This window comes from Myotis lucifugus, unplaced genomic scaffold, assembly GCF_000147115.1.
Source record: "Myotis lucifugus unplaced genomic scaffold, Myoluc2.0 scaffold_116, whole genome shotgun sequence".
Lineage (NCBI taxonomy): Eukaryota > Metazoa > Chordata > Mammalia > Chiroptera > Vespertilionidae > Myotis > Myotis lucifugus.
In genome coordinates this window covers 3,654,670-3,678,471 of record NW_005871164.1, presented here as the reverse complement: position 1 = coordinate 3,678,471, position 23,802 = coordinate 3,654,670, and the positions used below count along the sequence as shown (strand labels likewise).

Genomic DNA, 23,802 nt, shown 5'->3' with positions numbered 1-23,802 from the left:
TAGCAGTTATTGTGTGATTAATCACTCGTTACCCTGTCTGTGATATTATATTATTCGTCGAGGCGACCTCTATGCCTTCTACAAAACTAAGTTATATCACGGTCATGAGTTGTTCTACAGATGTTAAAGTTCTACTACCGCCAATTAGCAAAAAAATTACTTCCTCCCAGATAAAAATACACAATCAAGGCTTAATACAGCAAGCCTGTGCACAAAGCCCACCAAGGGGGGTGCACCAAGAGTGTTTCCCTCCAGGTATTTGGGACACTTAGCACAGAAAGGCACTCTATCGACACAGTGAAGCATAAAAATGCCGAGACAAAGAAACAGGACACAAATGACAGAAATGGAGGAAAGCAACTGCTGGATATAGAGTTCAAACCACATTTTTAAGGTCTTTAAAGAACTGTCTAGAAGCTGCCAATAAATTTAGTAAGGCCCTTGAAAAGACTGGTGAGACCGCCGATAAATGTAGTGAGATCTTCAAGAAATCTAGTGAGACCCTCGATGTTGTGATAAAGAACCAACAAGAAATTAAGCATACACTGACTGAAATAAAGAGTATTATACAGACTCCCAACAGCAGACCAGAGGATCGCAAGAATCAAGTCAAAGATTTGAAATACGAAGAAGCAAAAAACACCCAACCAGAAAAGCAAAATGAAAAAAGAATCCAAAAATACGAAGATAGTGTAAGGAGCCTCTGGGACAGCTTCAAGCGTACCAACATCCGAATTATAGGGGTGCCAGAAGAAGAGAGAGAGCAAGATATTGAAAACCTATTTGAAGAAATAATGGCAGAAAACTTCCCCTACCTGATGAAAGAAATAGACTTCCAAGTCCAGGAAGCGCATAGAACCCCAAACAAAAGGAATTCAAAGAGAACCACACCAAGACACATCATAATTAAAATGCCAAGAGCAAAAGACAAAGAGAGAATCCTAAAAGCAGCAAGAGAAAGAAAATCAGTTACCTACAAGGGAGTACCCATACGAATGTCAGCTGATTTCTCAACAGAAACTTTGCAGGCCAGAAGGAGTGGCAAGAAATATTCAAAGTGATGAATACCAAGAACCTACAACCAAGACTACTTTATCCAGCAAAGCTATCATTCAGAAGTGAAGGTCAGATAAAGAGCTTCACAGATAAGAAAAAGCTAAAGGAGTTCATCACCACCAAACCAGTATTATATGAAATGCTGAAAGGTATCCTTTAAGAAGAGGAAGAAGAAGAAAAAGGTAAAGATACAAATTATGAACAACAAATACACATCTATCAACAAGTGAATCTAAAAATCAAGTGAATAATCTGATGAACAGTATGAACTGGTGATTGTAATAGAATCAGGGACATAGAAAGGGAATGGACTGACTATTCTTGCGGGGGGAAAGGGGTGTGGGGGGTGCGGGAAGAGATTGGACAATAATCGTGCACCTATGGATGAGGACAGTGGGTGGGGAGTGAGGGTGGAGGGTGGGGTGGGAACTGGGTGGAGGGGAGTTATGGTGGGAAAAAAGAGGAACCAATGTAATATGAACAATAAAGATTTAATTTAAAAAAAAAAAGAAAGAAAAGGCAGGTGGAAGAGGGCGGGCCGTGACCAGGTAGGAAATACAGGCTGACCACAGAAAGCACCTCCTTGCCTGGATTCCTGTGTGACTCAAGGAACAGGCCATCATCACAGTGACCATTGCCACAATAGGAACAAGAACGTGTTATCAGCCTGGCAGCCAAGAGGCAGAGAGAAATGGATGTCCACACTCCAGGAAAAAGGTAGGGATGCAAGGAACTGATCCACGCCTGTTTTTCCTGCTCTTTGAACAGCTCTCTTCTTTATAAAACATTCCCCAAGTCTTAACTTACACTCTTCCTTTTAAAATAAAGATGGCAAAAGGCACTCATTGGAGCCAGTATGTTTTCTTCTGAGGAAGAGGGCAGTGCTGGGACAGAGGGATGATGTGGCAGCTCTGGGGAGGTCCCTGCGAGAGAGGGAGGGACACACACCACTAGGCGGGGCAGTGGAAGGTTGGCTGCCCAGGCACAGAGCTGGGATGCAAGGACCACAGCGCTCTGTGCCTGCACCCCAGGGACAAACAGGCACTCTGTCCGAAGGGTCCTTTGCGTTGAAGCTTTGGCTGCTTCCGCTTATTTGTAATTGACTCAAATGGTCTACATTCCTCTCTGGCTTTGGCTTGTCATTCTATTTTTAACTTGGAGTTTTACTGGTGTTATTTTCATTTGGATAATTAAAATAAACTCTAATGAGTAGAGATGCCTGGCAGTCGCCTGATTCCTGGAAGCCTGGAGGTCAGAAAGTGCCTAGTGCTCGCTTCAGTAGCACATATACTGAAATTGGAGCAATACAGAAAAGATTAGCATAGCCCCTGCGCAAGGATGACACGCAAATTCATGAGGCATTCCATATTAAAAAGAAAGAAAGAAAGTGCCTAGATGTTTGCTTCTGATACTGGGCTTCTTCCCCATGGAAGGCTATAGGATGGATGATCCCCGTGTCTCGGGTACTTGTGATTCTACATCCTCATACTTGAAGCTTTGATTTAGGAAATGCCTATTTTTTTTTTTTAGCTTATCTGGGTTTGTTTTATAACCAGAGGCCAGAGACTGATCTATGTCTGTGACCGAGGAGGCTAACATTATAGCTTTCCTTGTCAATCACGTTCTGCATCTGTGTTGGAATTGTGTGAGTTAATATTAACACCCTTCCTCTAATGCCTTTTGTGTTTACGTAGCACCAGAAACAGACTAATGGCTTCAAAAGATATTAGCCTTGCTGCCGAGCAGCTGGCCTCCTCGAGCAGGGTTCCCTGCAGCCATGCCAAATGCTCCTGGATACTCTCTCTGCTCTAAGCCACGCTATTATGGGATGGATGCTCATAACCTTCTTGCCAGGACCTACTTTCTAATGTGGAGCTCCATGCGAAACGTGCTATAAATTAGACTATGTGCATCTCACTGTTGGGTGTGTTCTCAGGGCTGTGAAGGAAGACTGTTTTAGTTTTAGATTTGATTTGCATGAGTTTTGCAGTACCCAGCAGTGTACTAGTTGCATATAGGAAATATTTAACTGAGTTTCCTGGGTCCTTACATAAATTTGACAGAATTTTCAAAGATCAGTATTTCCCAAGATCAATACAAATCAAGGGTTTGCCCCTAAATGAAAAATCAGAAGATAACTGTACACTGAATAGAATCCATATCATCTGCCATCGACCAAGATGAATACAGATGGCTCTGACAAGCTCTCATCTTCAAAAGGGGAAGGAATGGGCGGGAAACTCTTTAGAGGACCTGCTCGGCCTTCTGGTGAAACCTGAGCGCCATCACACCACAGACAGCAGGGCTGGTGACTAAGTGACATCCCGCCAAAGCACTAACGTGTGTGATTTACTAAAGGATGGACAGACATTACCCTCTGCCATAAACCCCCTGCCATGCGTCCTGTCATCCAACAAGAACCAAATACCAATCAGCGGTGACCTTCTTAATAATGGAGTCATCCTTTTTAATTGCACTGAATACTACCACTGAGAATGGTATTATTCCCATCCAAACAGTCCTTCTTAATGGTGAGGAGATGTGAGGCCAGGGATCGCCGTGATGCCCACTCCAGTTGCACATTTATCAGGTGCCTGCCATTTGCAAAATGCCAGAGCACAACAGCACTGCCTTCTTTCTTTTATTTTTAATGTTGTAATTAAAAAGAAAAAAAAAGTGTGTTTACTTACACGGCTCATTAACCAAGAAAAGAGATGGTTATTTCCATGTCACAGAGAACAAATGTGATGGCCTGGGATTCATGAAGATTTCAAGAAAACGCAAACCCCAAACCAGGAAAAACCTGATACAAAGGTAGAGAGCGACCCAGGCCCAAACCAAATTTTTATTTTGCTATTTTATGAGTCTACATTCAAAGGCAATGAGAGCACAGGGTCTCTCTCAATCAGTCCCTCTCCTCTGCCCATGAGCATGCCTCTGCCCAGTGAGAAAATCATCGCTACCACAAGGAAATTCCACGGCAACAGTGTCTTCCCCTCTGTGTTCCTGAGAAGAATCTTAATATTTTAAATTTTCATTTCTTTCAATTCTAAAGGACTTCCAGTCTGACATAACCTTGGAGATGAAAGTTAATGATATTAAACTATAAACTAACCTGAATTAAAGAAGTGATTGATGTATTGGTTAAGTTAAAAGAACACATGAAAACATGTCTTTACCGAATATCAACAGAAAAGGAACACATGGTGGGGGGCAGCGGTTCCAAGTCGTTCTAACTGAAAGACTTTCAGAGTGTTCTCTTAGGAAGCTGGTTTAAACAAGTCAACACTTACTACCACTGATAAAGTCTGTACTAACTTCAGGATTTTTACCCAAATTGACGCAACACTGACATTATAGAATGGATATAATGTTTATTTAAATGTATTCACCTTTTAAAATTTATTGGAAACTTTTATAGACCATAAGTAAAAGCCAGTATCAATTCCAATAAATGGAAGACAACAAAAAAGCATGTTATTGTTCTTTAATAAGTATTAAACTCAAAGTGAAAGAGAGAAACAAACATCAATCAGTGGCCTCATGCAGGCACCCCAACCAGAGATCAAACCCACAACCTGGGGATGTGCCCTGACTGGGAATCGAACCTGCAACCTTTCGGTGTACAGGACAATGTTCCAACCAACTGAGTCACACTGGCAAGGGCACCAGTTCTCACACTTTGTTAAAAATGCATGCAAGTGTTAAGAGTAGTGTTGGAGCCCTGCCGGTGTGGCTCAGTGGTTGAGCGTAGTCGCCATGCACCAGAAGGTCACCAGTTCAATTCCTGGTCAGGGCACATGCCAGGGTTGCAGGCTCGATCCCCAGTAGGGGGCATGCAGGTGGCAGCCAATGGATGTTTCTCTCTCACTGATGTTTCTATCTCTTTCTCCCTCCCCCTCTCCCTTCCTCACTAACAATCAATAAAAACATATTTTTTTTAAAGTAGTGTTGGAGAAATAGTAGCACCAAACTAAGCCTTTTTCAGAAAGATTGAAAGAAAATGAAAAATTAATAAACTTCATTATCTAATTCAATGTCATCTAGTGTTATGCTGTGTATCATGTAAAAGTGTTTCAAATACTAACTTGTGGCCCCAGCCCCACACCAGGGAACCCTGAGTTCGTCCACTAAACCAGTGGTCGCCAACCGGTGGTCCGTGAGGTCTGAAAGGTTGGTGACCGCTGGTTTAAGGAAACCTTTGGAGCAGCGATCGCCAACCGGTGGTCCGTGGACCACTGGTGGTCCGTGAGGTCCGAAAGGTTGGCAACTGCTGCACTAAATGATAAAGACTGCCACAGGGCAGCACACACACTTGGGGCATCTCAAGCACAAGGCAGATCTTAAAAAGTGCAAGACCCTGGCATTCAGGTATTCCCAGGCTTTCTCTTCCAAGAATGACAAGAATACTGATGGGGGAAAAGCAGAGAGAATGAGTCATTATCTCAAACCTAAGAAACACAAGTAATGACACTGTCCTAATTTTATCGAAATTGCTATGTGATTAAACAGATGAGATTGTTGTGGGCATACTGGGAGAGGAATGCTAAGTATTAGGGATGGTAAAAAGGAGGTTGGATACTTGTTTTCTATTCTTAACATAAATCAATGAAAATAATGAATAGCCCTTGAAAGTAAGAAGTCACTGTGGAGAATCTGAATTTCAATTAGGAAAGGGAAACATTCTCCACACGGTTCAAAAGATATTTGATGCGCTTCTTTCTACTTACAACCATTCAACCCTTGTTTAAAAATAAATAAAAAGCTCTGCAAACCTAAGAACAGCATGCGGCACTTACTGGTAATGAACCCAGGATGGTCCGAGAGTTTTCTTGAATTGAGCAAGTCCCACAATATCAATATAAATGAGCTCAACGATTCTGTCTCCTACGGTGGGGCAGCCAGATCGGTTTCCTACAACCTTCTTCATTATTCTAGAGAAAGGGCAGAAGAGAGAAAAAAAGAAAAACAATTTACTTCAAGGTATGATACTTAACTTTAATAGGCAAATGAACATCCAACAATCCTTACCAGGAGAATGGCATGGCTCATCCCCATCCACTGCTCATCTGAATTCTGCCCACCCACCAGGGCCCATCCAGAGCCCCGACCTGGACTCTTGCAAAAGCAAATGGTGCACAGACACAACCTTCGAAGCCCAGGAAGATACAGGTCGGAGTGTGTCTCCCCCATCCAGCAGCTAAGAGACTTTAGACCAGTTACTTAACCTCAGAATCTTTCCTTATTCTCAAACAAGCAAACAGAACCACCACGAAACCAGATTGTATAGCGACCTCTCAGGGTTCTTTTGTGGTTAAATGAGGTACTGAATGGAAAGTACCCAATGTATGCTACATACTCAGTGACTGTTAGTTTCTTACTATTCCAACCCTTACTGATCTATTTCTGAGAATAACGTCTTTCTATACTGTCTTGTACTGCTTCCAAATTTTTTCTCTTATGTGAAAATGTTCCTCCTGACTAGACTGGCACTACGGTTTACAATTCTGCATTACCCTTTGGCCACCCACCCATCCATACAAACCCACACTTGTACTTGGCGAGCCAACGTGCTTGTCACCTCTCACTTAGAAATGGGTCATCATTGAAACCTTTGATCCCTGCTACATCCCACAATGATTCTTCACCAAATTATGGCTGGACATCCTATTTCCAAGGATGGGAGCCTAAACAGGACTCTGCCCTCTAGCTCCAAACTGCAACTGCCTCCAGCACCCTGTTCCCCAGCTCGGTGCCTGATACACAATTTCTTCCCAAGAATTCGAGTATTTCTTTTGTGAAGGGCCAGCTAGTAAATACTTTCATCTTTGAAGGCCACATCTTCTCCGTGGCAACCACTCCACTCTGCCACTGTAGGATGGAAGCGATCGGACCCTACAGAAACAGTAGGTGTAGCTCCCGTGAAACTTTACCCAAAGCAGGCAGGACTAGACTTGGCCTGCTGAGCTGCTGCTTCTGACACCTGATCTTGTATTCAGTGGTTCCCAAACTTGTCTGCACATTGGAATAACCTGAAGGTGTCAAGAGACACTTATGCCTGCGTCCTATCCCCAAAGGTTGTGACTTAATTAATCTGAGATATGCTCGGGGCTTTGGGAGTCTAAAAAGGTCCTCAGGAGGTTCCAATGTCCAGGAATGTTTGGGAACTACTGCTCTATGCTATTTCCACAATTACCTTCTTAAATAAAATACATCTGTCCCTGTCACCAGTGCTTAAAGATCTTCGTTTCCCTTGACCACGAAACAAAGTCTTTACCTGATAGACCCCCAATATGTCTTCCCTGACTTCCCTCGAAGGCACCATCCCTGGGGCTCCAACAGTGTTCCATTTGTTTACCCACCCACCCACTTATTCATCAGCTTACTCAACCTTTCACTCATTTGCTCAGTAAATAGGAGTACCCACTATGTGGTAGGCACTTTTCTATGTGCTAAATAACAGTGAAGAACAATATTCATAGTTTCTTCACTTCCAGTGCTTACATTCTAGCATCCACACCTCAATTAGTACTAATCACATTGTAATTAGTGTAATTATTATGTAATGCATTAATTATAATTAGCAAATGACTGGCCTCTCCATGAACACATGCTGGCCATCTCTGCCAACCCCTTACCAAGATCCAGTCCACAGAATGCACTAGAGGAACGAGTGCTAACTGCATGAAGGCATCCACCTCACAGGTTGGTGCCCAGTGTGCTTTACTGTAAGCAGGAGGGAGGCACCAGAAGGCAGCGTGCGGAAGGGGCAGAAGGTGATTAAGGGTTCAGAAGACTTTGGGTTTATCTGCAAGGCAGTACAGCCGCAGAAAGCACAGGCTCCGAGGCCAGACACAGGGCCCCAGTCCTGGCTTTCCCACACATTCTCCATGGGACCTCAAACAACCCATCTGTAGTTGGAATCTCAGTATCCTCACCTTTCAAATGCATAAAGCAATAGCACCTACTTCCAGGTTTGTGCTAAGGACTAAATAAGATGAAAACATATAAAATGCTTAGCACCTGATGCTAATAGTCATCATGGTTGTCATAACTGTTGAAACCAATTACAATTGAAGGCCTGACCCACAGTTTCAGAATATGGAAGTCATTTAACAAATGACAGTGATATTATCTTACTGATACTGCTTCCATCTCAACACTGCCACTGGGCAGGTGTGGGCCTTGGACCTAACTGTAAACAGTAAAGTAGGAGCCAGGTGAGATACATTCACTGAACATAGATGTTCATCCAACGCGTTTCTTCTGCTAACATTTGACATATCCCATCATGATAACTTGGCTGCCGGGTGGGAAAACCTCAGTGGGCAGTTATCTGAAAGGAGTGAAGGGGCTCTAAGCATTCCTGCTTCGCCAGCTGTGTCCGTCTAAAGGAGATTAAGAGCGGGCCAGAACTGCAAGCAAGTTTCACTGAAATGGAAAACCCAGGTAGAGTTAACAGACTAAGAGCTGAACGTTGGCTAATTGAAAAAGGACTGGATCAGGGCTTTCAGGAAACTCATTCTACCCAAATTAAATTATAAACAGGAACCTGCCCTGTTTCAAGATTTTGAAAGCTTGATGTTGAGCAGGGAACGGTATGAATTTCAGCAAGAGACAGGGAGTTAGGCAGGCCAATAATGTCTTGTGCTGCAGATGTTGGAAGCACCTGCAATAGCAAAGAATAAGCCCTGGGTTTGAATTTTCTGGCATTCATTTGTGAAGCCTCTGGAGCCTGCAGCTACAATGAAAACATATTATCCTTTCACAGTGTATGTATTTAGCTCCTGAAAATAATCTTCTTATCTCCTGCTTAGTGAATTATCACTTTCATTTTCCTCCACAAGAAATTACACAGTAATAGAGGGCTTTAAGAGTTTACAATTTCTTTTTTTGTATTCTGACTTTAAAATTGAAAAGTAATCTCCTTACTCCTTGAGCTCAGCCAGCGAAGCTGAAATCCTAATGTCATGGCCCAGTAAGTACAGCGATGTAATTAAATCACTCCACTGCACTAATTCACCAAGAGGGCCGCCGCTGAATGCTGTCTCCGCAATCTTGAACCCAGACTCCTTCGTCAGGAGGCCCAGGTGGACCAGGACCTGGGAAAACAAACAAGAGGCAAACACTGATTCCACCAAACCCAGCACAACTCCACAGTAACACACGAAAAAGCGAGCAACCAATGTTAACACCACGGTTACGTTCAATGAAATCTCAACGTGGGGTAAGCAGTTTTTCAAAAAAAGTAAAAAGAAAGGAGGAAAATGATTTTTCATTGTTGTTTTAGAGAAACAACGATCCTTGGTGCAACTATGAGAATGAGGTACAGACAGATAATCCTTCTTTTAAAAAGAAGGATGTATTTGAAAAGTCAAAAGTAAAGGAGGGTAAGGACAATAAAATATCTTTTAACAGTATCGGGCTTTTTCTCACAGCTAGAATATTTTATGCTTTTAACATGGAAAATGCCAAATACATACTAAGGCAGACCTGACAATAAAGTTAATTCCCATGTGCTCATCATGTAACTCCAATCATCATTAACTCATGATAAACCTTATTTAATGTATAGCCTAATTTTCTCCCAACCCCTCTAGCTTATCTTGAAGCAAAGTCCAGACCCCATTTTTCCTCTATAAATGTTTTGATCTATAAAAAAACCAAACCTTCACTTAAAAAAACATAACATCACTAACACCCCAGAACAGCTATTAATTCTTTAATATTATCCAGTTCCCAGTCGGTTCTTACACCTCCTCAGTGTCCCTTACGTTTTCAAGTGTAGCTGTTCTAGTCAGAAGTCAAATAAACGGTAATTGCCTCATGTATTTCTTAGCCGTCTTTAACAGGTTAAGCGCCCAACCTGTTTTGTCTTCCGGACAGAAAGTATAGTGTTTGTCACCGGTGACTGATTGTGCGCTTAATGTGTTAACCTGAAGTAGTGCCCCATCAGCCTTTGGGGAAAGAGGGGGGTTTGAGGGGCTTGTCATTTATTTGTCAAAAAGACTGGGTTGTATTTCCAGTAATCTCTCTCACACTCTGGATTTTGCTGACTGTATTCGTGGAAAATTAGTAACTAGATCAACAGACAGGATTAAATCCATATTTAGTTTTTCTAGCAACACTACTTCATAGGTGGTGCGTCTACTTCCTTCCAGGGGTGGGAACGTCTGTTTTGTGATGTTAGCAGCTACTGATGATCATTCATCCATGAGGGGTGGCAGAATGGTGATACTGGCTCATTCCTTCTGCACTTATTAGTGGGAATGCTTCTGCAAGAGAAACTATCTCATATCAACCAACTACTTGGGTACCCTAAAATACAGCTTACATAAAAAAAAGCTTGGTAAGTACTTCAGTCTTTCCCTTTATTTAGCAGTTTTAAAAAAATTGTTCTTTAGTGTTCTCTAATAATGACCAAAGAGGACTTACACACACACACACACACACACACACACACACACACACACACAGGCACGCATCATTGTAAAAGTACGGCTATAAGTTTATTTGCTGTGTTTTAATAATTGTAGTTGTTATTCTAACTGATGATCACATTGTCTCATCTTGGCCAACAGGAAGCTATTCAGTTGGCTTCTAAGTTCTTTTACACAGTCCTGGTCTTTGACAGTTTACTTTCTGATAAGACAGGGTGTTTCAACCTTATCATGTACAACTCCCGCAGCAGACCTTAATCAGCCAGTTTTCTTTCTTTTTTTTTTTAAATATATTTTTTTGTTGATTTTTTACAGAGAGGAAGGGAGAGAGATAGAGAGTTAGAAACATTGATGAGAGAGAAACATCGACCAGCCGCCTCCTGCACATCTCCTACTGGGGATGTGCCCGCAACCCAGGTACATGCCCTTGACCGGAATCGAACCTGGGACCTTTCAGTCCGCAGGCCGATGCTCTATCCACTGAGCCAAACCGGTTTCGGCAATCAGCCAGTTTTCTAAGAAGCTCTGACACCATTCAGTGGGAATGGTATTTAAAGATCAAAGGCCAGTGGTAAGCACACTCTCAATCGTCACTTCCCGTAGGCCTTTTCAGTGGGCACAGCTAGAAAATTTATTTTTTCTTGAGGATAAAACTAATCATGAGTTCATACTGGTTTTTCCAATTCAAACTCAGGATTACAGTATCTTTACATAAGATTATCCATTTGACATCTGTTATTTCCTCTCCCCTACACTGCAAACCCCACTTCTCCATCAGGTGGGGGTCCCTGCTGGGGGGCGTGGCCAGTCTGGGCGAGGGGCTGAGGGCCATTTGAGGGCAGTTTGCAGGCATCAAGCCCCCGGCTTTGTCCGGAAGGATGTCTGGAAGGTCTCCGTAAGGTCTCCCGGTCTAATTAGCATATTACTCTTTTATTAGTACAGATGATTCCTGTATAAAATCTATAAAGTGAGATACATCCAGAGAAGCCTGGTTTCTACACCTGTTGTCTCTATGTTATTCTTTCCCTCCCCTTATTTGACATTATTTTTTTATTGTGGTAAATTACATATAACATAAAATATACCATTTTAACCATTTAAAAAATATGAGCAAGAAGTGTGTATGTATATTACGTAAGCGTTATATATGTATGTATATATGAATGTATCTATATGTACACATGGAGGATAGATGTACATATATAGATAAACTCTCTCTTCCCTTTTAAAATAATGTTTACTATTCTCCACCTAACATTTCTTCACCTAACAATACATCCTGGAGGTTACTGTATAGGATTAAATAAAATTACACTTTACTTCCTTTTATAGCCCACCTGGACCTCTGACCACATGCTCCTCCATGTCTGATGAACTCAAGGCCCCAAGCAGAACTGACCCATCAAAGTGCAACTGGGATCTGGAGGCATTATCTGTATTTCTTTTCGAGGATATCAAATGAGTCAAATTAGGAATAACACCAAGCTCGTTCGAATTTATTTTCAGATATAAGAACATGTAGTTTACTCTGCTCAGTTTTTCATCATCAGAACAGTTCACTTAAAGCCACCGCTGCTTAGACTCTAACAGGGTATAGGATTTCCCACGCTAAGGAGTATTCTAGATGTTTTCCAAGCATCTCCTCATAAACTTGAACAAAGTGGCTCAAGTTTAATTTATTTTCTCTCTCTCTCAAGCATGTAAGCAGAAGCACCAAACAGAATACCAATGGAACTCACCATTGCCCAAACCCCAGAACCAACAAACTCCAAAAATATGAAATTGTCATAATGATGTAATAGGAAGTTCTAAAAGGTTGTTTGTGTTCAGTAAAGAAAATAGGGTTAAGTTTCCCGACACCACTGAGAGAGACAGATCATTCAAACGAAAGTCCTTCAGGCAGATACTCTGCTTGGATTCACCCAAGAAATGTGTGCTGGTCCCTGCTAAGTGGGGTGATGTGACTGGGTAAGGGGAAACACAGAAATGATTGTACGAGCGACCGAGCAGATTCACCCGGAGGGAACAGCAGGAAGGCCTGGCATTTCTTAGTCTTGGTTCCAAGCAAATCAAATTTTAAAAGAAAACAGGCATCTAAGGAATGGAATTAATTACAAACTCACTTTCTTCCTCTTTCTCTTTTCAAGATTCTGCTTTTCTGCTAGGGACTTGATCGCTTGGATCCACGCATCAGCCATGCGCCGGATGCGCAGCCTCATCCACCGGAACTCTTCATGCTTCTTCATCATGCTGTAGAGAATATTAAAATCCGTACGAATTTCCGCCTAGAAACAGAAATTTAATAGAAAGGAGTAGAAAATGAAGTCAGAACGCATAATGGTTTGCATGAGGTGACATCTGAAAACTTGAAAGAGGTACTCAATTAAATACAGGGCTCAAAGGGGGTCTTGGCAGCGCAGCTTTTCTTTAAGGTCCCGGGACTGCAAACTAAAGCAAAGGCCTCCGACTGCTCAGCTGCCACAAGGGACATCATTTTAAAAATGAGAAACTGGGAAAGAAAGCACAGTCACCGCAAAGCCCTGAGCTATGTTAAAATGCATTTTTTTATAATGAGTCTGTTTGATGTACCTTGAAACTTTTTGCACCTGAATTTATTGGCCATTTCAATCTACTGCAGGCAGCAGGGTCCTGGGAAAATGGAAGTCAGTTCTTAGCAGGCTACCTGGTGTTGTGAAGGCTGCCAGAGACCTCCTCTGTCCACACAATGAAGAAGGGAAGGAAGCACATGTGTCTTTTCCAGTTTTTTCCCAGACCAAACAAACAAAAGTTCATTACTTTCTAAAGAATTTAAGAGCCAGGAAGAACATTTTCCGATCACAACTGAATAAAATTTAAAATTCAGGCCAGAGTCATGTAAAAGCCAGGAAGAACATATTTGTCACACAGCTGCATAGAACCAGTGATTAAAATAACAGAAAAAATAAGAACACTACTATTGGTTTCATGTAACATCTAAAACATGCTGAATCCAACTTTCAGCAGTCACTGTAGTTCATTTTAAACACTCATCTATCGGATCATGGCCCTCCCTGACTCAACAATTTCCCCTGATTCCGGTGATGAAGCGATGGGCCTTGGGCCAAATCCCCCTCGCTGCCTGTGTTTGTACATGATCTTCTACTGGAACACAGCCACGCCCTTTCGTGTACATCTTGTCTATGGCTGCCCTCTGAGCTACAAAGTCAGAACTGAGTAGCTGTGACAGAAACCTCAGGGCCTACAAAGATGAGAAGATTAACATCTGGCCTTTTACAGAAAAAGTTTGCAGATCCCTATCTGAACACTGAAGACTTAAGCTTGTGATGTGGCATATAAAACTTTTCACAGTTCCCCTAGCTACCTCTCCAATCTCACCTTCAAATATCCAAGCCTTGTGCCACTGAACCATGCATGTTCTACTCCCTAAAAATGCTGAACTCTTATACATGCCCTTCTCCTCTCACATCAGACACCTTTATCTCCTTGACCCAGTAGAAACTCATTCGTCATTTTATTTTTATTTATTTTTTCTTTAAATCTTTATTGTTGAAAGTATTACATATGTCTTTTATCTCCCATTGACCCATTGAGCTCCAGTGTCATCTCTGCAGTATCTCATGGCTGCAGGCTGAGAACACAACTTCCTCATTAATTTCACGGGTCTGTGTTCTAGCATTTACACAAGCGTGGTCACTTTTACAACCATCACCCTCATAGGTCACAGGGTGCCTCCACAAGGTGTTATTCACAGCACTAGCCTGTCACTTAGGAACCCTAGCAGAATTGCTCAAGAAATAGATGCGAACGAGTTGACTGATGGGTGTAGAGAGGTGGTTCTCAACCTTCCTAATGCCGCAACCCTTTAATACAGTTCCTCATGTTGTGGTGACCCCCAATTTCATTGTTACAAATTGAACATAATTAAAGCACAGTGATTAATCACAAAAACAATATGTAATTATATATGTGTTTTCCAATGGTCTTAGGTGACCCCTGTGAAAGGGTTGTTCGATCCCCAAAGGGGTCGCGACCCACAGGTTGAGAACCGCTGGTGTAGAGGTTCTTCAGTTTACCGCTATTTCAGATCACAGCTGGAATTTCTAGAAGACGCCACATGTATCAACTGGCATTAGACACAAATCGCAAGCCCGGTAAAAGGTTTCCAAAATCACTTACTAATGAATTATGATCAGCTTCCTCGTAGGGATTTTTCGCTCTCCAAGGTAAATGAGGACACCAATTTTCAACCTGAAAAATATAAATCAGAGACAGTAAGGACGCTGGCTCATCTGGAAATGAATTAATGTATATAAAACACACTGAGCACAGTTCCTGCCACACCATGAGCACTGTCTTTAAGCAGGTTATTATTATTAGTCAGAGTCCATGCGTTTAGCCAGCAATCCAGAGACAGGTGCCCTCTCCGACGAAACCCTAATCAGCAAAGGCCCCAAGGAGTATATGATTACACGTTACATCTGTCCTTCACAGGACTTCACAGGGACTGATTCCTTAATCATTTAATCCCCCATTTCTACACCAGGAGAGGCAGGTCTCACGGCAGAAAGTTAAAAGACTTGAACATTCCCTCCGGGGAATGAAAATGAGAGGTGCCTCTCTGACAATTTAGCAGAAGGACAGGAATGGTTTGTTATCTGCTGCGGCATGTCTGGAAGGGAAATCGCATGACATTTGAGCCACAGGACTCAGTCATTTATCTCAGAATTAGGATTGCAGCTGATGGTTTAAGGCTAATTGATCGTGGCTTTCCCTCGTTTTCTGGCTGTTCACTTCGCACCATCATAAGGAATAAGATGGTAAAAACTATTGGAGAAAGAGATGAAAGGAAAAAGAAAAAAGAACCCTCAACGATTTTGTGAGAGCCATTCTGGAAGATGGATTGTTCTGTCAATGCACAAGAGTTCAGAGAGCTGGGGAGGGGGAGGAAGAAAGAGAAAGGAAGAACGCCAGGTTTTATAGGAATCACTTCAACAAAGGTTACCAAAGAATATTGGGTGAATTCACAATTTCTAGTAAAGAAAAAAGAAAAAATGCATTGAGTAATACTGATGTCTGACCTTGTGTCAAAACTGACCATACAGCCCTGGCGGGCTTCTCAATGGTTAGCGCACCTGCCCAAGCACTGAAGGGTCTCAGGTTCAATTCCTGGTCAAGGGCACATCCCTGGCCCTTGTTGGGTACAGAGACAATCAATCGATGTGTCTTTCTCCTCTCTCTCTCTCCTCCCCCCCATCCCTCCTTCCTTTTCATTCCATCTAAAAAAGCAATGGAAAAATATCCTGAAGGTGAGGATTAACAACAACAACAACAACAAAAAGCCTGGCCATACAATTCTAAGATAGCATATCACCCATATACTAATACATAATGAGATTATTAAAGATAAATAATAAGCGGCCATTGAAAATAATGTTTTTCTCTGGCCAGGAGGACCTACAGAAACAAAGCAAAAGCAGGAGGGCGGGGATGTCCTGGGAAGGTCACTGAGAAAGCAGGAGCGTGTGAGACCACAGCCTCCTGGGCACCAGTAATGCAGCGTCAAACGAGATGGTGTCTTCCAGCTGTGGGTGATTCTCCAGGAAACAGTAGTTTCACTGACCTAGAAACTGTGCTTAACGCAAGGCAGCTTTTACTAAGACCAAAATAACTGGGTGGTTTGCAGGCAACCGGCTGCCTGCAAATGATCTGCAAGCGATAAGCAGAGGGCAGCGAAGCTTGGGGGAGGGTGGAATCCCTGGATAGGAAAAGTGCAATATTCTCTTTTCTTCTTGCAGAGTAAAATTAAGCTTTACTGCATTTATGAATGACTCCAGAGGCTCCGAAGGTCTCCCCAGGAGGAAAGCTAAAATGGTTTTTCTCATAAAAAAGGAAACACTAACTTGCTTTGGATGCCCATGTCTAATTACTGAGCCCTTACAGCAACATCACCATGAACAGCAATATCAGGAGCTCCACAAATGAGAAAAATGAGGGAAAACCAGCAGAAAAGAAGCGAGCAAGAGGATGAAGCCCGTTAGTCTGGTAGCACCGCACACCTCTGGCCTTGCATTGCTAGGCTAGACAAGATTACTTAGTTCAAGTTAAATTTTTGTAAATGGACTCAAAGAAACATTGCTATAAAGCATGTTTATAACATGAAGGTGTCGAATGGATTGCAGAGCAATCCTTCAACCCCACACTGAAGGACGAGGATGCGCAGGCAAGGGCACACATCACAGCCAACCTCACCCTGAGTGACTAATGTACACAGCAACACGTCGGTATAAAAAGATGAAACACAACTGTGAATAAAGAATATCAACCACAAGGAGAGACATTCGTGAGATCAGATACCGGTAAGGGGAAGTACATTCCCCCCTCACCCTTCTGCCCTAAGAAGAAGCTTCCAAAACTTGCTCTGATGAAAATACAGTCCAAGGTGATCTTCTAAAATATGACTTCCCTACAGAATACTTGAGGCTCTAATTCCTCTTGGAAGCTGGTCATTTATCTCAGTTCTTGTTGCTCTAAATGAGTGGATAATGCTCTGAACCGCTTCAAGGACAGCCTGGAAGCATGGGAGGTGGAGTCAGTCTATTTCGGCTTTTAGCAAGAAATCTCACTGTCACATGTTCATGGTCCTGGAGGAAAGCCCGATATGAACACCTTGACCCAGAATGAGGAAGGTGAGTTTTGAGGTGGTTGTTTTAGCACAGTGATAGGATAACTGGTTGAGAAGATAATTAAATCAAACATTAACCAATGTCTCCATGGGGTGCAGGGAGGGGTGGGACCATATCTTTCAGCAAGCTCAGAGGATGGCGAGGACTGGGAGGAAGCCAGCACTGGCATTAACTCCACGCGTGAACCAGCCCTCCCATGAGCAACCCTCTCCTAAAGAAGAGTCACTCATAACACTCAGGGCACGTCTGGCTCAAGGCTGATAACTCAGCCTCCCAATCCCTGGCTCCTGTCTGATGTACCCAGACAGCTTTCACACGTGTTACCCCAGCATAGCATCCTACCAGGAAAGCTGGACCCCAGAATGACCTCACTGCCTTCCTGATCTGGAAGCTCTTCTATTTCAAATCACTCTTATCCTCTCCTCTCCTCCTGTGTCTCAGAACCCCACTACTGTCCTAGGCCAGCCTGTGGTTTCTGCCTCCTTCCACCGCTGCTTTGGCCACACTGTCCCCACTGTGACTCCCGGTGCTCCCCGGGGACAGGATTGTGTATTTGCCCTCGGGGCAGGCACACAGGGCTGTGGTGCCGGACCCTACCACTGGCCACCCCACCCCTGCCCGATTCCCAGGCCTGGCAGTCTTGCCCCCTCTGCCAGGGTCAGGACCGTATATCCTTAAAATAGTCCACAAATCACCACAGTAAGTCCAAGACTTGAAAACCATCCGAGTTGGCAACACACAAGAATCAATTGAGAGGAGCACCACTCTAATAACCTTGGATTTGAAGACAAAGCTCCTTCCATGGAAACTGACCTTTTTAGTGCACTGGCCTCAGGCAACAAAATGAAGAGGCAGCAGAAACAGAAAAAGACCAGCCAGGCTAGACCTTAAGAACAGGAAGAGGGCCCCGTAAATTGCTTTCTCGAGAGAGGAGGTAAAAAATTTAACCAATTTGATTTTGACACCCCTCCTCCCAATGATTTAAACTTCTTTGATCTGAGAAGGTTTTGCAGCTTAATCATCAGCAATGTGAACCGAAATCCCTCAACAGAGCTCAGGTAGGTCACACGGTCAAGGTCTGTACGATGGACAATTCATTACACTACAGGGAAAAAAAGGCTGGTAGATCTGCACACAGCTCAAATTAGAATTTAAAGGGGGAAAGATGCAGTGAAATGACAGCAAGAAGTTGAGGAGATCTGACGTATATGCAAGTACTTAGGTAACTGGCATAACTCTTTATAGTAAAGTTCAATTCTTCTGAAAGAATAATGATCAGGCTCTATTATGGCTTCTTGTCTCGTGATTAATGTTAAGTGTTTTTGCTTTAATGGATCAGTGACATAGTTTCATGCTGTATTTTTCAGAGTCAAATGCAATCAAAACTAAATGAGAAAAATGCATGAGAAGAAGTCTGAGATTATCTCTGGATGATGGTGTTAAGGGTGCTTTTCATTTCCTTCTTTGTGCTAATCTGCATATTATGATTTTTACAATAAGAATTTATTAACAGAATAATTTCTAAAGGAGTTCTATTTTATAAGCATCCAATCATTTACTGAGGTTCACAGTATGTCAGGGTCTCTGGAATCCTATCTACACTAATAAAAGACAAAGATGCTAATTGACCGTACCTTCAATATGCCCAAGCCACTCCCACCAGCCAATCAGAGAGACTATATGCAAATTAACCCAACCAAGATGGCGGCCGGCAGCCACAGAGCTGGAGCAAGCAGGAGGCTTGGTTTCCCGGGCGATGGAGGAAGCCAAGCTTCCCGCCTGCCATGAGCCGGCTGTGGCCTCTGCTCATGGCAACAAAGTTTCAATTATAGAAGACAAATAAATCCCAGATACCTGCTTCCAGCCAGCCTCCACTGGGAGCTTGGGTGGCTGGGGGCCGTGGCCAGCCTGCAAACAACCATCAGCCCCTCACCTAGGATGGCCACACCCTCATGGGGTGAGAGTCCCCGCTGGGGGGCTTGGCCAGCCTGCAAACAGCAATCAGCCCCTCACCCAAGATGGCCACACCATCATTGGGTGAGGGAGCCCGCTGGGGGGCTTGGCCAGCCTGCAAGCAGCCATCAGCCCCTCACCCAGGCTGGCTACACCCTCATGGGATGAGGGTCCCTGCTGGGGGGCTTAGCCATCCTGAAAACGGCTCTCAGCCCCTCACAAAGACTGGCCAGGCACCCCAGCAGGCCCCCCCACCCTGAAGGGGCTTTGGCCAGCCTGAAAATGGCCCTCAGCCCCTCACCCAGGCTGGCCAGGCACCCCAGTTGGGACCCCCACCCTGAAGGGGCTGTGGCCAGCCTGCAAACAGCCATCAGCCACTCACCCAGGCTGGGCACACCCTCATGGGGTGAGAGTCCCGCTGGGGTGCTTGGCCAGCCTGAAAACAGCCCTCAGTCCCTCACCCAGGCTGGCCAGGCACCCCAGGGGGACACCCACCCTGAAGGGGCTGTGGCCGGACTGCAAACAGCCATCAGCCCCTCACCCAGACTGGCCAGGCACTCCTATATAGTAAAAGGGTAATATGCAAATTGACCCTAACAGCAGAACGACTGGGAATGACTGGTCACTATGACACACACTGACCACCAGGGGGCAGATGCTCAATGCAGGAGCTGCCCCCTGGTGGTCAGTGTGCTCCCACAGGGGGAGCTCTGCTCAGCCACAAGCCAGGCTGATGGCTGCCAGTACAGCGGTGGTGGTGGGAGCCTCTCCCACCTCCTCAGCAGCGCTAAGGATGTCTGACTGCAGCTTAGGACTGCTCCCTGCTGGCAAGTGGACATCCCCCAAGGCTCCCGGGCTGCCAGAGGAATGTCTGGGGGGAGCGGGCCTAAGTCAGCAGGTGGTCATCCCCCGAAGGGTCTCAGACTGCGAGAGGCACAGGCCAGGCTGAGGGACCCCCCCTAGTGCACACATTTTTGTGCACCAGGCCTCTAGTCCTATATAATAAAAGGCTAATATGCAAATCGACCGAATGGTGAACGACCAGTTGCTATGACATGCACTGACACAGGGGGCAGATGGTCAACGCAGGAGCTGCCCCCTGGTGGTCAGTGTGCTCCCACAGGGGGAGTGCCGCTCAGTCAGAAGCCTGGCTCACAGCTGCTGAGCACAGCGGCGGTGGCTCCCGGATTGCGAGAGTTCACAGGCTGGGCTTAGGGAACCGCCTCCCCCCCACCCCCGCCAAATGCACAAATTTCGTGCACCAGGCCTCTAGTAAACAAATAAGCTTGCATCCATTCCATCGTTCAATCCCTGAGGCACCCAGCACAGGTTAGAGCCACTTTAAAGGCCACACTTGGCAAAGAAGAACAGAGTAGGAAAGAGGACTGAAAATGGAATCAGCCAAATGGATTATATGCCCAACTTTACAAACAATTAGGAATACAACCTTCAACCATCTGGCTTTCAAGTCTTCTCATCTACAAAATGAAGAAATTGTCTGAGGTGTCCTCTTAATAATTCTAATATGCTACAAGATCTGAAAAAGGTAATTTTACACCATCCTGTCATGCCAGTTGGTTATATATCAAAAGTACAGCTGACTATGAAGCTGATACAACTATTATACATCTATATGCATATATACACACTGATAACATATCAAATGAAGTTACTCACTAAGGTGTATGCTTAAAAAAAAAAGAGAGAGACTTCTCTATCCCACTCTAACCCTGGCTCACCTCCCTTTCTAAAGTTTAAAAAGCAACACAAATGGTACAAGATAACTAGACATGTAAATGGTCCAGCTCCCTAGGCCGGTCCTATGCACCAGACAACTGAGCTCATTAATATTTTTGGCCAAACTGCTTGTTAGAAATTGATGTGTATTGGCCGGTGGGGAGACAAAGATAAGAATAAAGGCACATTATATGAAGTCAAGCACTAGGCTAAGCACTGTACACATATTTCATTTGGTCTTTCATTGATCCTCTAGGAAAGGCCACTAATCATGCCCAATGAAGCCAATGGCACCGGAGGACCCATGGCTGATCCGGGAGCCATCTGCCATCCCAGAGCCCGTGTGCTCCATCCCCACACAAAACCCATAGAAATCAGACATTAGGTTCCTCTAATCCCATAAGCACAGTCCAGTCTTCACTATTAGAGTGTCACTGCCTAAACCTTCTACATAAAGTCCTTCAAACCGGGTTTTCTGTGCTCCTGCTGCACAGCAGGGCTGTAAGCTGCAATATTGCTCCCTGCTATGAAACTCGCTTGTCTGTGCAGCAAGTGGCTGCTACAGCCTGAACTGGATCACATCCTACACTAACTCAAACCCTCAGCGGTTCTCCTGGCACCTAAAATTTATACTGAGATCCTAGGGAATCTGACCTCCACCCTCACACTGCCTGCCTCGCTCAACCTGCCCTCCACACAAACCCTCCCTGCACGTCAGAACGTTTCTCCCTTGAAGGGTTGCCAGATTGGGGTGGGCACGTATGTGTGAAAAGCACACCCAGTTAAATTAGAGCTTCATGTAAACAATGACTTTTTTAGTTTATGTCACACACTTATTGTTTAGAAAAAACAGTGTTTACCTGAAAGTGAAGTATCCTCTATGTTATCTAGTAACCTATACCTCAGGCGCCTGCATTTTCTATTCCTTCCAGAGAGTTCTATGCATCACTTCTTGATTTCCACACTATGCTCCAACTCTTCCTCAGGAAGCACTCCCTGACCTACCTACCTGGTTATGCTACATCCGCATTCTCCTTTTCCCGGGGGCACTGCCATGTGGAAATCACTTCATGCACTGGTTTACCAGTGTTTGCTGGCCCGTCCGTATGCAAGCTCCCTGAGGACAGGAGCTTCCCATGGCCTGTGCACTGCTCATCCTCAGCCCTGAGAACAGGGCCGGGGCATGGAGGTACTCAGCCATGATGCGCTGAGTACTGAATGAATAAATCAAAACATGACTTCAGCACTAAAGATATTCATGGTGATGATTCTCTTTTCTGTTTATGTAGCACCTGTCCATTTTCATCACTTTGTTAAAACCTTTCAACCATACAGAGCAGGCGAGGCAGGCCTGACCTTGACCTCAGTGAGGAGAAACCAACTGAAAACTGAAGGAATGTTCTGGATCACAGAGGCAGGAGGTGGATCAGATGGCAATCAGGTCACCTGTCTTCTATAACACTGCCCTGCTGCCCCGACCACAACAGGCAGGAATAATACGAACAGAAAGTACGGACCCTACCACATGCAAAAGAGAACCAAGGGCTGGAGAGATCCATGCAAGTTCTGCTCAGGTTGTCAGGGAAGGGGCAGACGTAAACAGAAGCTGCAGTATGTTTTCAACCTGCCATAACACCAGTAGGGCTCTAATGAGAGCATGTCAGTTGTAAAAATTCATCCCAACCCGCTATAGGAGAGCTATCAATTTCCTTTACACAGGAGAAGCAGCAAATGAATTCCTCTGGAGTCAACCACACAGACAATGCATAAAAATGCTTCTCATACCAATCCCCCCCCCTACCCCGGCATACGTCCTGCTGCACACTGCGTAGGGGCAAACTGGCCCCCAGGACCTGTCCAAACTAAGGACACTTCAACAGCCAAAATCACCCAATTTATAGAAGTAGTTACATTGTAGAAACCAGGGATATAGCTCCTCTTTTGTGTTGATGTGCAATTTTGCCTAAATCATAGATCCAGGCAAATAATTCTGAGTGACAATGGGAATAAAAGATGGGCAAGAAAGCTGTGCCTTCTAATATAATTGGTTCATTCTGTTCTAATAGCCTTATGTGATTCCTTGTACTCCCTTATAAATATAATATTAAAGAACATTATATTAAAATTGTTCATAAGTGCTCAAAATGCCCCTGCTTAATATCTCAAAATGAATGTTTTAGTAGATTTTAATGTAATAAATTTTACAATATGTTTTTCCAAAATTAGAAAGGTGACAGCTGGGAGATGTTACTACTCAGATCATGCAAACAAAAAGCTATCATCTATTTATAAATTGTTTTAAAAAGAATCATTCATTCAATAAACACGTTTTCCAGGCACCATTATATCTGTGAACAAACAGACAAATCTCTCTGGAGATTACTTTCCAAGCACTTGTTCTCGATGTTGAACGTTGATGGTCACCCCAGGACCTTTGCATTTACTGTTACCACTGTCTTCTGAATAAACAACCCTGGCCAACATCTGCACCTCTTACTCTCTCTACCTCCTGGTGTTCATACAACATCCTCTCCTCTTCTCAGTGGAGCATTTCCTGACCCCTCCATCTAAAACAGACACCATCACTATCGTGAGCATTTCTTCCCTCCCTCTCCTGCTTTATATTTCTCCATGGCACTTAACTAGAATATAAAAGATATATAGTTTACTTTTTAATTTGTCTGGCTCCTCCTACAAAACATAACCTTAATGAGGAATGTTTATCTTTCTGTTGGTTGTTATAGCCCCTGTACCCAGAAAACCCAAGAGCTATGAAGGCCCTTGGCACGCAGATAGTGGCTCAGTGTTGCTTCCCACTAAGAGGAAGTGAGGTCCTTCGAGAAATGGTGGATTCCAGATCTAGGGCATAAATTGTGTAAGATGAACCTGGAAAAGCTTATGATACCAGGTAGCAAAAAACAAACAAACAAAAA

At 43.9% G+C, this 23,802-nt stretch overlaps 1 protein-coding gene and 1 non-coding gene across 2 annotated transcripts in view; one reads left to right on the top strand and one right to left on the bottom strand.

The window, feature by feature from the left end:
* Positions 1-23,802, bottom strand: part of MGAT5 (mannosyl (alpha-1,6-)-glycoprotein beta-1,6-N-acetyl-glucosaminyltransferase) — a 215,181-nt gene that overhangs the window by 110,277 nt on the left and 81,102 nt on the right. The window contains exons 5-8 of the mRNA XM_023757865.1: positions 14,673-14,744; positions 12,620-12,781; positions 8,989-9,158; positions 5,856-5,990 (exon numbers count right to left, since the gene is read on the bottom strand). Of these exons, the coding sequence (XP_023613633.1) occupies positions 5,856-5,990; positions 8,989-9,158; positions 12,620-12,781; positions 14,673-14,744 (539 nt within the window). The remainder of the gene's footprint in view (positions 1-5,855; positions 5,991-8,988; positions 9,159-12,619; positions 12,782-14,672; positions 14,745-23,802) is intronic.
* On the top strand, positions 2,323-2,429 carry LOC111826985. Its single transcript, XR_002830450.1, has one exon. It is a non-coding gene; the product is annotated as a U6 spliceosomal RNA (small nuclear RNA).